Here is a 15,496-nt window from a genome sequence, read left to right on the forward strand (position 1 = left end):
AGTTTTGAAAGAGAGAGAGAGAGAGAGAGAGAGAGAGAGAGAGAGAGAGAGAGACAGAGCGTGAGCAGGGAAGGGGCAGAGAGAGAGGGAGACACAGAATCTGAAGCAGGCTCCAGGCTCCAAACCATCAGCACAGAGCCCGACGCGGGGCTCGAACTCGTGAACTGTGAGATCATGACCTGAGCCGGAGTCGGACGCTCAACCGACTGAGCCACCCAGGCGCCCCTCATGTGCGTTTTTGACAGTAGGGCCGTGTCTTGCTTAGAGTGTGCCGTAACTCCAGAGATCTATGTGGTGGAGTGCTCGGCACATGGCAGGAGCAATGAATTCATTCTTAAAAACTCTGTTTCTCTGGTCTCATTTCAGGGGTGACGCTTTGCGATTTTAATGCATGCTCCGTGAGCTCCCACAGGCTAGCTGCGATCCGACTTTCGGAGGGCAGACTGCACGAACAGAGACCATGTATTTGTGACTGCACAGCCAGTCAGTCAGCAGTGTGACCGCGATGGCCTTACCTCGGACTCCGCCGCTGACGTCCCCATAGCTGTTGTACTGAGCAAAGTCTGTGGAAACAGGCTGAGATGAGGAAGAACACACCGTTAGAAAATCCACTCCACCGTGACGGTTTTAGAGACAGGCGAAAAGAAAGAAAGGATTTACAAAATCCTAAGAGTTCTTCCCAAGCTGAATTCCTGGGCCCTTGTTATTTTTCTTCTACTATTATGGAATCTCTTTGTCTTTCGCGATGCCTCCGATGCCAGCAGGACCTGGGTAAGCACGTTATCTTTTGCCAATAAATAAAAATACGTTTCTTCACACAGCTACGCAATTACATTTGTCCTATGCTTTAGGGGGAGGGCGATTGCAAGGAACTTTCCTGTATCTTTTCACAGCAGAGATAAGGGCTCAAGTTATTACTTTTAGCTTAAAATATCTGCCACACGATCAAGTAATGTAGTCTTCCCACGAGCTTATAGAGGTTATTTTTCCATCTACAGTCAGTTTCTCTTTCTCTCAATAGAACTATTTTACTCTGCCTGTAACTCAAAGTGATTTGCCACGATATCAGAGATTATAATTTTCTTCATATCCTAGCACTGAGATCATATTATCAGACATACTCAGACAGTATGTCAGCACTTTGTAGCAGGTCTGAAGAAGGAATAAACTCAGGTACAATTCATTGAGAAATCTTACCCGGTGAAGCCCATTTTTTCCATAGCCTGGGAGAGATGAGGTTTTAGATGATAGAGCATGTGAAGCTGAATGAGAAAAGGTAAAAAAAGAAAAAAAAAGAGGAAATCAGAAGTCCAATTCTTAAAAGCTTCTTTCTTTTAAAAGTAAACTCTATCCCTAATGCGGGGCTTGAACTCGCGACCCCAAGATCAAGAGTCGCATGCTGTACCGACTCAGCCAGCCAGGTGCCCCCAGAAGTCCAGTTCTGTAACGAAACTGACAATTTATCTTCTACCTTACAGAAGAGAAGATCCATAGAAAAATGGAAAAAAAAATAACCCAGATAATGTTGGGCTCTAATGTTCCTGAAAGGCCACCACATTTGGGTCATGCAGGGAATGGATGGAGAAGGAAGGAGTTCCCTGATGCTGCTTTATCTCCGAATCCTCAATACAACCTAATGACACCATTATTATTTCCATTTCATAGGAGAAATAGGGGCTAAGAGAAGGTAAGTATCTTGCCCAAGGTCACTCATCTTATAAACCGCGAAGCGATGATCTGAACCCAGGGCTACCTGGATGCATACGTTCATGCCCCATTGGTCTGGCAGCAATAAGTGACCTGAAAGCCAACCGTGTAAATGTCATGCTCTCCTGGCCCACCAGGAGAGGCGTGGGATAAGCCACCCCATTCATGGAGTCTCTCCATTAATATCCCATTAATCAACAGCCTCGCACTACATCAACTATGGGGCTTTCGGGGGAGCAGACCTGGGTTTGAGTTCTGGCTCTGCAACTTGGCACCTCTCGGGATTTCATCTCTGTTAGTCTTTGTTTCTTGACTCATGTAGATATAGTGCTATATATTCTTATAGAACAGGGCTATAGAGTTAGACGGAGCTCTGAAGATTAGTAAACCACTCAGTGCAAGACGGATGCCAGTGAGGCATCTCGGAGAGGCAGCCGGGCATTCCCGTGCACTCCGGGGTTATAACACTTGGACTCCTGAATCCTAGTTTTGCTAGTTACTAATAATGTGACATTGGGTAAGTTACTGTCTTCTGATCTATGAAATGGGGATAATAATAACATCATCGACTTCAATGGCATGTTGTGAGAATAAATGAAATAATGTTTAACACAAGGGCTTGAATGTAGTAAACACTAAACATACTGTTAAAGAGATTTTAAGAGGGACAAGTACACACTAGTTGAAACACGGGAGAAGAAATATTGTGGGTTAAGAGGGCACTGACTTATGACAAATATAAGCAGGGGGAAATATACTGATCAACTATTCCAGCCCAGTGTGTAAGTAATCTCCTTCAAAAGTATCAAAAACAACTCTGCTTGTCTTCAGCTCTTTCAGTGAATATCTGAATGTAAAGTCACAATGTCTTGAAAATGTTGTTCAAGGTCTCTATAATCAAAAAGCATTCTATTCTCTCCCTCCCTTTCTTTTTTTTTAAAGTTTGTTTGTTTTGACAGAGAGAGAGACAGAACAAGCTGTAGAGAGACAGAGAGAGGGGGACAGAGGATCCAAAGGGGGCTCTGTGCTGATAGCAGAGAGCCCGATGCAGGGCTTGAACTTAGGAACTGGGAGATCATGACCTGAGCCGAAGTTGGACGCTTAACCAACTGAGCCATCCAGGTGCCCTGCCTTTCTCTTTTTTTTAAGGAGAATAGTCAAAATGAAATGAACTATAAGGGCTTGATTCACATTGTCATACAAGTGTTCCAGATTAAAAGGGTAAATCAATTTCATCAAACGTTAAGAAGTCTCTTGCAAAATCAAGTTCCCTTGAGCCAAAAATCATAGTTCTTCTCTAACGGAAGTAAGGTAAGAGGAGTTGAAAGTACATGGGTTTAGAAAGTCTGAGACCCTTTCTAGGGTAAGAGAATATCAGTGGCTACTTCTGTGTATGTGGATGTCCTCCTCTCCCAGCAGGGGGCATAAAACCCAGAAAGACAGAAGATCCTGATTATGTACCTTCTTCCTTCCCTGCCTGATCTAGACCTCTCAGTGATTGAGCTTTTCCTTTATGTTTACTTCTAATTGTGCGTGTGTGTGTGTGTGTGTGTGTGTGTGTGTGTATTCCATACATTACAGATATACATGATACACCCGTGTCTCTAAATGCTCCAAAAGCATCTGCTCTCTGTAAGGATTTCCTTTCATGGATTCCCTCTAAGATGAGTATTCTGAACAGACCCTCAGAAAATCCTCCCAGGGCCCCCCCCCACTTCCGTCATGAAGAAGATACACATTTAAGGAAGAACTACGGCATCTTCGTAAGCTAAGCTGACACGCAGTGGGTTTCCTGTACTTCCTTTCACGGAGAACACACCAGAAGTGTCCCTGCCTCTCCTGGAACAGGCCAGGCAGGCTCCCTGCAGGCAGGGGGCCGGCTCCCGCTGGGAGAAGGCAGTGGGTCCGCTGCTCACCTGAGTTGATGGGAGAATCGTAGCGACTGGCTGACAGGGACGACCTCTCCCGGCTCTCCTTCTCCATCTCCTCTTTCAATATCAACTGCCCCAGGCCTGAGTTGAGCTATTCACAGAGAAAAGACACATAAAAGAGGAGTCCACAATTACGGTCACAGTTGGCAGTTTCTGTTTGAGAAGGTCCTGCAAGAAGTTTCTGACTCTAGAGTGAACCCCCCAGAGGCCGGTGGTTCCCCAGCGGGTAGGCCAGGTTTTGAACCTTGAACCCCTCTTAGCCTTTTTTAATGTCAAGATACCATTCCCCTAGGCCATGTCAGAAGAATGTTCTCTCTCCTCCGCCCTGCCCAGCGTGCCCTGAGGTGACCTCAGGAGGCATGTGCGTTTGCCGATTTTTGAAGCACAGAGGGGAGTTTGGGGAGAGTATCTTTAAAAAAAGAAATTACGCTGACTTGTTTAAAAACAAGAAAACACAAGTAATGTATGCTCGTTGCACAGACTTTAGAAAATCTAGAAGGAGAGAAGAGTAGCCCATAGTCCACCACTCAGAGATAACCACCATTTACATTTTGATTTCTATCCATCCTGTATTTTTCCATGTGCATATTATACAAAACTGGGCTCATGCTATGAGTGCAACTTTGTATCCTTTCCCTCCATACAACTAGTATCTTGTGCGTTTCCCATATGCTTAAGTATCTTTGGAAAATGTCATCGGAGCGGATTCATTAGTTTCTTATTGGCGGGAGGGTATATAATTTCCCGGCTCCCTCTACCCCAGGCTATAATGGACTATCCTTCTTTTGGTCTTCTGGGATGTTGTGGGAGGGGTATAATGCGGGTTTCTTGGTGGCAGTCCATTTTGTCCCTTCCCTCCTGGCCCACATCAACATACTAGGTCCTACAAGTCCCGAGGAAAGACTTGGACAAATACTCAGTCCCAAGGGAATTCCTTCGGCAGAAGCTGCCCTGGGGGAAGGAAGGCAGGTGTTGCACCACATGGGTGACAGCGTGGCTCCCCCCGGCCCTTCGGCACCCTTTCAACGCGTGCACTGCACACACACGCCCCACGCGGTCACGCTCTCCTCACAGAAGCTCGAACGTTCCACGTCCCCCTGACCTCCAGCTTCCAGGCCATCTCTTCCGGAACCCACTAAGTACCCTGTCTTCTAGTCACCTGAGGCCCGTCTTCGGTCGCCTACCGGATTTCGGGCCCTTTGAGGGCCGGGACCACCTCTCACTCCCTTGGTGGCTCACCCATCGCATTCACTGAAACTTCCGGGTCTATGGAACTGAATTGGAGACTTTGCAGCAAAGTAGCTTAAGGACAAACCTTCATCAGTTGCTCTTCCTGCAGCTGCCGGCGCCTCAGAAGCTCCTCGTCATCTTCCTCTCTGCCACTAGGTCTGCGTCTCATGTCGGCTCCTAATTCCACAGCAAAGACAACTTCTCACATGAGCCCCATGGCAAGGGGATCTTAAGGCACTAGTCCACCTGCGCTCAACTTGTCCCGATGGCAAAATCGGCAGCAGTCTTTAACGTCCACGAACAACACAAGGAAAAGAGGGCCCACCGCCGACTGAGCCCTGCGGGTGGGTTTCTGGCGACGGGGGCCTCCTTTGACAGGCCAGCTCAACGCGTGATCTGGTAAGGCATGACCTTTGGCCTCCCGACAACTGACCTGCTCAGTTAGAACTTGGCGTGCCCTTACGGCTGGGGCTCAGTCATGCCATCAGCCACTGGCCGCAGCCCTCTGTCATAGGTGGGAAGGCATCTAGAGTTATTATTTGGATCTCTCGGAGGTCAATTTTCAAAGAGGGGAACCCAAGGTCACGTACATACCGCCCAACAGGTAAGATCGTCACTCTCTCGTGTTCTCTTTTTCTGAACAGACTTGTCATACAATCACCCTCCCTCTGCCCTTGAATTCACTAAAAAGCATGCCTTTATTTTCCTTTTAAGGGACGAGTCTCCAATGTTTTCCTTCCCTCAATCCTTGGCAAAAATGGTCACGAGAGAGTTTTATGCTAATAGGTCAATAAAAGAGCATTAATACAGCTCAAAAGTTACTTATTTCATTCCAATCTAGCCAATCACTTACAATTTTTAAGCTTCTTGGAAAGGGGGAGCCAGGGAGTGAAAGGGAGGAATCTGTCCGAATGGTTGTAAAATTAAGATAATTATTGTTTTTCCTAAATTGCTTGGATTAATCTGGCTGTGGGAGGAAACAGGCAAGCTTGCTAATCTAATCAAAATAAACTTTAACCTATAGTCTCAGTTTTTATCCTTTTGATTAATGGGCCAGAAATTTGCTTCACTTTGGAACCCAAAAACTATTTAGTGGTGATGATTTTAATCACAAAACATTCTTTTTCCTCTGCCCCAAATCTAGCTGTATGTGTCCCCACAAAGCAACATGACTGAACCGAACCTCAAAGGCCACAAGAAGTGCCTGCAGGGCACAAACTGGCAGGGACAAGCTGAGGACTGATTGATTCTTAGTTCCTAAAATCATAAATGTCAATGTGAATTTACTGTCTTTAATCTATGCTCATAAAAATGAAAAGACACAAGTTTGCAAGAATTAAATCAATCTTAAGTCAGCATAATATACAGAGTACTTGGGAATAATGAACTAAGGAGGGAGGTTTTCTCTCAAGTATTTCTGTAAATATAGATTGCTTTAAAGTCCACTTATACTGTTTGTAAAAATTATTCCGGAAAATGGCTTGATGAGAAAAAGCGTGATGAAGAAAATTTGGAACATTGAAGGCCTTTTAAAAAAGGTTGTCAACAGACATGTGAGAAGATAGTTCTATCTTTGCAAAACTGACTCACTAAATCCTCAGTATTAGCTTCTGTGTTTGCTAAATACCCCTTTTTAGGCCAAGTGATTTCACAACTTGCAAAACAGGAAAGACACAGACACGGTTCTAAAGCATAAATTTGTGGTTCAAAGCAAAGAAGGAAACAGCTCGAACGTGACATGTTAGCACAGAATTCATGGAAATGAGATGGAAAATCACATAACTTCATACGAGTGGTTATTCCAGAACACCTACTACTCGGTGACAGCCTTTCTTAGTAAAGGGGAACGTGATCTCACGAGTAAGGTAGAAGTGCTTCAGTGTTAGGACTGGCTGTTAAGAGAATTGTAACTTCAACCGAGAAATAACCTAAAACAAATGTCACTGAGAGAAGTCACACCTCTGTGGACACTTGGTAAAGTCACCCACTAGACTCTACTTATAAACGGTGTTCTTGGCGGGAGGCTTTGGCTCAACTAGTTCAAAAGTTACTGATTCTGCAGTAACTCTGAGAGTCCCTGCAGATCATCTGTTTTAGACCAGTTCCGGCTGTCTCTCAGCGGGTTGGTGAGTGCAAGGCTCTCGTGATTGGGTTTTTGTAATTTTGAAGCATTTGGCACCCAAATGCTCTGGTCATACTTTTCCTAAATGTCTTTACGATAGGACACATTTTCTTGCATAGTTTTAAGCATTTCGTTTTGTGATCTCCTACCAATTTGTCCATTTTGGCTTAGCCACAGCAGTTGCATACCTACGGCGGCAAGTGAGGGGGGCCCAGGCCAGTGATCCGTCTCAATCTTTGGTATCTCGCTGGGATCTGGAGCTTGGGCTGCTGGGAACTTGGAAAACTTGATGATGTCTTCTGAAGACTTGCTCTGGGCTGCTAAGGCAGCTGCATCTAGGTGGGAATCGGGGATGGGGGGGCGGAGCTTAGCTATCGGTCTGCAAGGCCGTGGTGGTACAACCCACTTCCATAGTTGTCTTGTTTTCTGGCATAAGTTTCAACTCCAGAAAGCTGTTTATGGCTCTTAGCAATTGCCCAGTCACTCAGTGGCACCTAGTGACAAGTGATTTTCCTTATGTTCCGTTGGATGCAAAATTTCATTCTACATCTGAAATACCTTATTGTAGAGCTGGGCCATCCGATACTAGCTCTAGCTACGCATGGCTACTTCAATTAACAAAATTAAATGAAACCAGAAAATGAATAAAATTAAAATCCAGTTCCTCAGTTGCATGAGCTACATTTTAAGCGCTCAATAGCCACGTGTAATGAGTGGCCACCATATTGGAAGCACCATCGCAGAACAAACATTTCTGTCATCACAGAAAGTTCCATCAGATGATACTCTTCTAGAGCAATCAGAAATTTGAATTAGTAGTTTGAAATTAAAGAGCTAAGTTAAAAGCATGACGCCGTCCATTGACTGTAGTTGTTAACCATAAGAGGGCTGGCTTTGTATGTTTGTGTATTTGTATCTGTTCATTTTAGCGATCGTCTGTCTAGTTCATTCTACTCCTTACATATTATATATGTGTCTGGAGTCCTAGGAGAAATGGCAATGGGAAAATCCATGCTTAGCCTCTAGGAATTTAGCATCGTGCCTTGTAGGAATTTAGCATTGTGCCTTTCGTATGTTGACTTATGAATGTATGCAAAACACTCCCTATTTCCCTCAAGGGTCTGCACGCCTAAGTGAGCCTTCCAACTTCAAGACAACAAAAGCCAGACTAACAATGGCCTCAGTTCACAGGGTTCTTAATGGCTCTGCTTAGAGTTGTCGCTGGCTTAAAACTCCAAATCTAATCACAGAGCTGCAACAAAACAAACCAGGCTAAATGGTCAGACCCTGATTGTGGCTAATTTGGCAGACTGGCCTGGGATGCTACTAAACATTTAAAATATAGTTATAATGCTTTAAATAAAAACTATCCCCCCCCCCCGGGCTCACATATTTTAAAATCTGGAAATAATTTTTTGAACCCTTAGCTCAAATTCCCCATTCTTTTAGTAACCCTCTGGGTCTCGTTTTCCTTAAGTGACTTGACCACGGTCACCCTATATGCTCATAAGGGGTGAAGTATTGGCCAAGTACGGGGTAGCGCTTCTGAGTCTCTAACCTCTTGAGAAAAAATAAAAAATTCAGCTGGGAAAACACTGCCTACTACATCACCTTCTTAAAGATGTGTTAGCATATTAAGGACTGAGATGTTCTGCATCACAAAACAAAAAAACAGTGACTGTATTTAAATCTAGCATTTTCCAAATGCACTGGGGCCCAGACACCAGGTTTGATGTACCTTCTATTTCTATCACATGGAACTGCTCTTTTGCAGAATGTTCTTTGGGAACTGCCACTCTGGCTGTGCTATTCTTAATTACAACAAACTGAGAGTCAAGTCAGAGTACATTTCATTAAAAAAAAAAAAGCCAATCTCTTTTTTAAATAAATAAGCCAACCCTATCCAATCTCTTTAAATCTTAATCATTTGATTATTTTTGTTTAGAGAGGCAGGGCCTTAGAGATTTTAGTAATAAAAACAGTTTCTACATTGATAAATCAAACTCTTGGAGTCTCATTTGTAAATTTAGAAAAAAAAAAAGCATGACTTCAAACAGTAAGTACTTACGCATTAGAATTGGTGAAGTCAGTAAACATTCACATGTTAATGAGTGGGTGAGAAGACATTAAACCATAAAAAAACAAACAAAAACAATGTTAACAAACTTAAAAAAGCGAGCACACGGTGTAAAATCTTAAAAAAAAAAAGAGAAAAAAAATCACAGTGGTAGAACCATTACAATATGTACAATCTTTTTTTTTTTTTTCCCCTAGAATGTTGGCCTCAATTTTTTCCTGTGTGCATTTTCAACTTTCTTTGCTTTTCAGGTCATCCTAATCCTTAAAGACTCATTAATGTCAACTAGATTTTAATGGCAGCCTTCAACTTTCCAGGCATGTTATGTGTATAATTTTCTGACGTCACCTGAAGACCAGTCTTGGCTTTCTATCCATTCACAAAGATTTATGGCATCTAATCTATAGAGACCTAATAACGGTGGAGGGAAATGTGATCTACCTATGGTAATAGGATTTCCTGGGTTTAAAAATTCTCTATTTCCAGAAAAGGAAAACACAGTTATAAATCCGTGTTAGGGATTTTCGTTTGCAGGAATTTCAGAGAGTGGCTGGCCTAACTTACTGGTTTTTGTCTAAAAGGAAACTGAGGGGCAGAGAAATCATGTCCGTGATATCATAGAGCCATTGAGGGGAAGGGCTGGGGCCCAGGGCCTTGGTCTTGGGTGTGTCCTGTCCATTCCACTGCAAGGTGCAGACGTCTGGGGAATTGGACAGTCAAGTTAATGTAGACTTAGTCCAGCTAAGTTTTCTAGGTTGCTGGCCTTCACTATTTTAATTACTTCAACTAATTAGAAGCTCAACAAAATTACTATAGAGGCTGGTTACATTATTTGATGGCACATACAAAACAACGGTATTTGTGAATTATTGTGTGAGCAGTACCTTCCCTTCTTTAGGAATGCAACGATACACGGTTTCATGGGCTCAAAGATTGCCTAGGAGTTTCCTAACCAAACTAAGCGTGCTCCATCTAGGAAAACCAATCTCACAACATTTGCGTGTTAGGGAACCATAAAGGCCTAACACGCTGGGTGCCCCAGTTTGATTCTCAAAAGCAGCAGCAGGGAAGCCTTTCAGAGGACAGACAGCAGAGAGTTCAGCTGATATCACTACTTAAAAGCTACGCGGAGGAAAGAGGGTTTTACCATGCTGTTTGTAGATGGGTGGTTTTCGGTAAATGTTGATCCCTTGATCTGTGGAAATGAAAAGCAAAGGTGTGTGATTATGGGAACCGGTTCAGCGGTGGGGAAAAATAGATCAACCAAGAGGCAAACCAAACTGAAGACTCTTGAACAAAATCAACCCAGAAGGTTAACTTTTGTATTACAAAGATTGAGATTACTAGAAGAAGAGGTCACAGGAATGAGTGAATCACTATAGACAAGTGATATGGAATCCTTTGTAATACATCTTAGGATAGATAGAGATGCAGTTCATTCATGAGCCATTTATTGCAAATACACACTTCACTAAAAGTGAGATTAAAACAGGAAGAAACGCAAGCAGTGCAAGGGACTCTAGTGGTGAGGAAGACATAACCAGTTTGGGGAAGATCCCCAAATTGCTACTGTCTAGAAATTGAGCTCCCAGTAGATACCAGGGGCTCAATTTACTTTTTAGCTAATGAGTGGAACAGTGGAAAGCAATGTCATAGAGTTAAGAGTAGTTATTTTAAAACATAGGAACAGTTCTTATGTGCAAGGCTAGTCTGATGTCCTGACAGGATGAACGTCTGAGAAAATTCCAACTTGTAGAGGGCAAATTTAAAAAAGAAAGAAAGAAAGAAAGAAAGAAAGAAAGAAAGAAAGAAGCCAAATATTATCATTTGTTATACAGGACTGCATCTGATTATGCTACCATTTCACTTTGACTGCAAATGCTCAGGAAATTTCAAAAGGTTTGCTTCCTCAGGGTCATGGCCACTGTATCTTGGTGGGGGCATTCTTCATGCAAAAAAAGTTGCAAATGTACACAACACTGATTTTAAAGTTCAGTGCAGCTTTATTTTAAAAGGCAGCTCTATCTTAGTGGTATGAATCTCGTTGAGCTCTCCTCTGTTTTATCAGGTAAGTTTGGAATGCAAAAGAAAAAAAAAAACGATTATAGATTCTGAATATGTTACCCCTAATGGGTAAGGTATTGAACCACTTTCAGTAGCTAAAGAAGTAAAACAATGTACTTCCCATGGAAAAATAACATCGTGACCTTGGGTGGCCAATCTTGCCCTTACAAACTGAGCTGACCCTAAACATTAAGAGAACGATGGGTCCTGAGATTTCCAGTTCTTGATGGCAAATTACCATTTGTACCGTGACAGCAGATGCTTATGACTTCAGCAAAGCTTACAGCACCAAGCCTAAATTGCAAGATATCATTGTGGGCTAAGGAGGTAGTCAGTTGGTTACGCACTGCAGAAGGACCATCCAACTAACTGATCCAATTTTACACCTCTCTGAAAAGTCCACAGAAAGATTCTCCGCATGGGAGACAAACAGGAGAAAAAAACAAAAGTATTCTCGAGATGTTGTGGTTCACCTAAAGGTTCACCTTTAGGATGAGAAGGTAACTAGGTTGCCATTGCGAGAATTGTCAATGACACCAAACCACAGAGTGATATCTCAGGAGGCACTAATATAAAGGTAAAATTAAAATCTTAGTCCAAAAAAAAACCCCCCCAAAAAAAAATCCAAAGCAACTCAACCCTTCTTCCTTCACCCTCTGCCTCCGACCTCCCTTCAAAAAATTTTGAGAAAACGTAAACCTTCCATACCATCCTGGCATTTCGCATCCCAAACTCCTGAAAGGCCCTCTAGGTCAGATCGTGCAATTTAGGGTTTGTCGACTGTGTGCATCCCAATGACGAGAGCATGAGAAATGAGACGAGACAGGTAACAGGGCTACGTTCTACACCGTGACAGGACACCCCAACAAAGACCGTGTCAGCTCCTACCTGGAACATGGAAATGTTTAGGGGCCTGAGCGTAAGTTGGAGTGACAGGGCGGCTGTCTGGCCGGGAAGGGAGAGGGGAGTTCCGGCCGCTGGACGGCTCATTGCCTCCAATGAGAAGAATGGAGAAAACAAAATGAGGGAAGGGACAGCAATAAAGAAAACAGAGCAAGCATAATCAAACTTCAACACGACAGACCGGGAGGAGGTATACCAAAAAGGAGGAACAAAAGAAACAAACTCAGTTTATCAACTTGGCTCACAAGGTGATAGAAGGTTACGTTTTGGGGCAGGAGAGACTTGAGCTCACGTGGGACTGGGTTAGAAGCAGCTAGCGGTAGGGGGCGTCATTCCGATGGCATGCGGTTGAAGGCCGTGAGCTAGCAGCAAACCGATTAGATGGAAAGTACATGAAGAGTCATGGAAGGTCACTTGCTAATGATTCAGGATCAGTTGTCGGACGACGAAATCCCAAGCACGTGAAGGGGCAGGATAGGCAAACCCAAATGCGATCACTTCCAGGCATGATGGCAGAGGCTGGCAATTGCAATATATTTCTCCAAACGGAAGGCCACGCCTGGGAGCCCGCGTGGCCACCCAGTCCCTCCGCTCAGCAATGCAAAGTGCCTGCACTACAGCCAACGTTTCTGTTGCCCCACTTTGAAATACACACCACGGAGACAGAGCCCTTTCTTTTAGGAACTTCAGGACCGCTTATAGCACTCTCCGCCTTTCTCTTTAAAGGCTCCGCTCCACTCAGATGCCACTCAGTCCAGCAATTCCCTCTGCGAATGGACAGCTACCGTGGCTGGGCACTGAGCTATATGACTGGGGACACGCAGGTGAATGAGACGTCACTGTGGTGGGGAGTGGGGCTCAGAATCTACCTAAGGAGACAGACTGTGACACGTAAATGCATACCTAGGGGAAGGGGCCCTGAGTTCTTTCAGAAAGCTGAGATATTAGATGGAGTGGGGCGTCAAAGAGTAAGCGCACCAGGTGGGTGGGTGGATGGGTCAAGGGATAACCAGACCCGGATTCCAGAGGGCTTGAACATCACAAGGAAGGAAGGGCCATGGTGTGTGGGAGCAACACTGTGGCTGGACAGCAGGCTGCTCTTGGATGAGAGAATAGCGAAGGGGCTAGAAAAGATTGCTGGCAGGTGGCTGCAAAGCCTTGAGTGCCACCAAAGCCACCATCGCTCCCTTGTGACCAGGATGAACTGAGACCTGGGCTCAACTGGCCAGAGATCAGCTACTGCCCTAAATTGTCCTCCCACCTCGTGTCTGAGTAAACATCGGCCCCGAGAACACACCAGAAGATGTACTGGCAAAAATGAACGGATTAAAATGCAACTACTTTTGTTACTGAGTTATAGGACTTCTTTATATATTCTGGATGTAAGTCCCTTGTCAGATGTATGATTTGCAAACATTTCCTCCCACTCTGCGGGTTGTCTTTCACTGTCTCGATAGGGTCCGTTGAAGCACAAAAGTTGTACGTTTTGATAACGTGTAATTTATCTATCAGTTAAGGCTAACAGTTTGAAATAACTCTAGATCTTTACAAAACAGAGCATGAGCCGATTTCTTTAAATAAGCCACACTGTTCTAAATCTGGCCTGCAAAGTATGAAAGATGTCAATTGCTGGAGTTTTTTTATTTATTTATTTATTTATTTATTTATTTATTTATTTATTTATTTTAGCGTTTATTTATTTTTGAGACAGAGAGAGACAGAGCATGAACGGGGGAGGGACAGAGAGAGAGGGAGACACAGAATCGGAAACAGGCTCCAGGCTCTGAGCCATCAGTCCAGAGCCCGACGCGGGGCTCAAACTCACGGACCGCGAGATTGTGACCTGAGCTGAAGTCGGATGCTTAACTGACTGCACCACCCAGGTGCCCCAATTGCTGGAGTTTTAAAATGACGTGCTTACCAGGGTTTTAATTTCTTAACACGTGTATTTTTAGGTAACCGGAGCACATATCTGGACTGAATGGGCAGTGCGATCTTTCCAATACGATCTGAATTTGTCCCTGGCTTAAATGTAGATGCCAGGTTTTTAGTTGTTATGGTCTGAAGCCTTTCTCTTTTTTTCCTCAAGAGTCACTTTCACATCTAGCTCCCGATACATTATCATGTAGACTTTATTTAAGTTAGATATCAGCTTCCAAAAATGATGATGCTTCACCCCAAACTTCTGATCTATTGTGGTTAATTTTTTAAAGTTATTTTTTCTTTTTCTTTTTCTTTTATTTTTAATTTTATATCTATTTTATTTTTTTAAAGTTTCATTTACTATCACTCTCCTAACGAGAAATAACCAGCTCGTGTCTGAAAAAAAAAATGAGTATAAAAGACACAGGTAGAGGCAAGGAGGGGAAGGAAGAATGTGGTTTTACATTTAGAAGTAAACCCTGTTTTCAATCGCAGAGTGAATTAGAACTAGGTCTCATTCATCTTCATGAGCTGAGTCTATGTGCAGCCTAGAAGTAGGTCCTAATTAATGTCTGCAAATGAATGACTGAAGTCGCCTGCTAGAGAATTCTATAGCTATTAATGGCCTAATTTAGTCAGGCACCACTGCAGGATTAACCATCATGCTGCTCTTGATTAAAGGCAGCCAAATGTTTGTATAGAACCATGGGGTCACAACAGCACCCCCTTTTTATAACTTTCCCACTAGATCCTCGATAACCCTCATGTAACCATTTCACTGCAGAGGAATTATTTACTCCTGTAAACATCAGAAATCATTCACAAGAGTAATCCAGAATTGAAAACCAGAATACTTCTTGTGAGCTGTTCTCAAAAGAAGGTCTAGAAAAACGGTTTTCTCGCCTAATTTGAGGTTGCCTTTTTTTTTTAATTTTTAATGTTTATTTATTTCTGAGACAGAGAGAGACAGAGCATGAGTGGGGGAGGGGCAGAGAGAGAGGGAGACACAGAATCCGAAGCGGGCTCCAGGCTCCGAGCTGTCAGCAGAGAGCCCGACGCGGGGCTCGAACTCACGAACTGCGAGATCATGACCTGAGCCGAAGTCAGACGCTCAACCGACTGAGCCACCCAGGCGCCTCGAGGTTGCCTTTTGAAGACTCTTTTTGCATATCCTGAGCACTGGCTGCTATGGCTTCTGAACCACCCTGCTTCCTGCCCGTCAACTCTAACCTTCCTGTACTTGGAGAAGAACGTCAGATACCTCAGGGAAATGTTCTCACAGATTTGGGTTACAATACCCAATCGGACGAGACGCCGTTACATTTGTTTTGACAATTACTAGCCGGTGTCATGCACACACAAAAATATCTGCATATGTGGGGTGCAAAGGTTGAAGGGTATCAGAATCAGCATTTGCCCAAGCATTAAAGTCTATCATGTGGAGGCTGTGATGAGTGGTTGTCTGAGCTCCGGATGGGGGAATTCGGGCCGAATGCTGTCTCTTGTTGGGCATAGTTCTTTATTTGGCTGCATATTTCA

The 15,496-nt window shown here is 43.8% G+C and overlaps 1 protein-coding gene across 28 annotated transcripts in view; it reads right to left on the bottom strand.

Moving 5' to 3' along the window:
* ABLIM1 (actin binding LIM protein 1) overlaps positions 1 to 15,496 on the bottom strand; it is a 303,758-nt gene that overhangs the window by 8,771 nt on the left and 279,491 nt on the right. For 12 of the 28 annotated variants that reach the window (XM_023240969.2, XM_019813866.3, XM_045040719.1 and 9 more), the window contains 7 exons: positions 12,020 to 12,124; positions 10,215 to 10,262; positions 7,179 to 7,325; positions 4,954 to 5,045; positions 3,624 to 3,729; positions 1,198 to 1,262; positions 516 to 576 (listed from right to left, as the gene is read on the bottom strand). In XM_023240969.2, coding sequence (XP_023096737.1) covers positions 516 to 576; positions 1,198 to 1,262; positions 3,624 to 3,729; positions 4,954 to 5,045; positions 7,179 to 7,325; positions 10,215 to 10,262; positions 12,020 to 12,124 — 624 coding nt within the window. The remainder of the gene's footprint in view (positions 1 to 515; positions 577 to 1,197; positions 1,263 to 3,623; positions 3,730 to 4,953; positions 5,046 to 7,178; positions 7,326 to 10,214; positions 10,263 to 12,019; positions 12,125 to 15,496) is intronic. The other 16 variants (XM_019813863.3, XM_019813874.3, XM_019813877.3 and 13 more) reach the window with 6 other exon arrangements.

This window comes from Felis catus, chromosome D2 (assembly GCF_018350175.1).
Source record: "Felis catus isolate Fca126 chromosome D2, F.catus_Fca126_mat1.0, whole genome shotgun sequence".
NCBI classification, from domain to species: Eukaryota; Metazoa; Chordata; class Mammalia; order Carnivora; family Felidae; genus Felis; species Felis catus.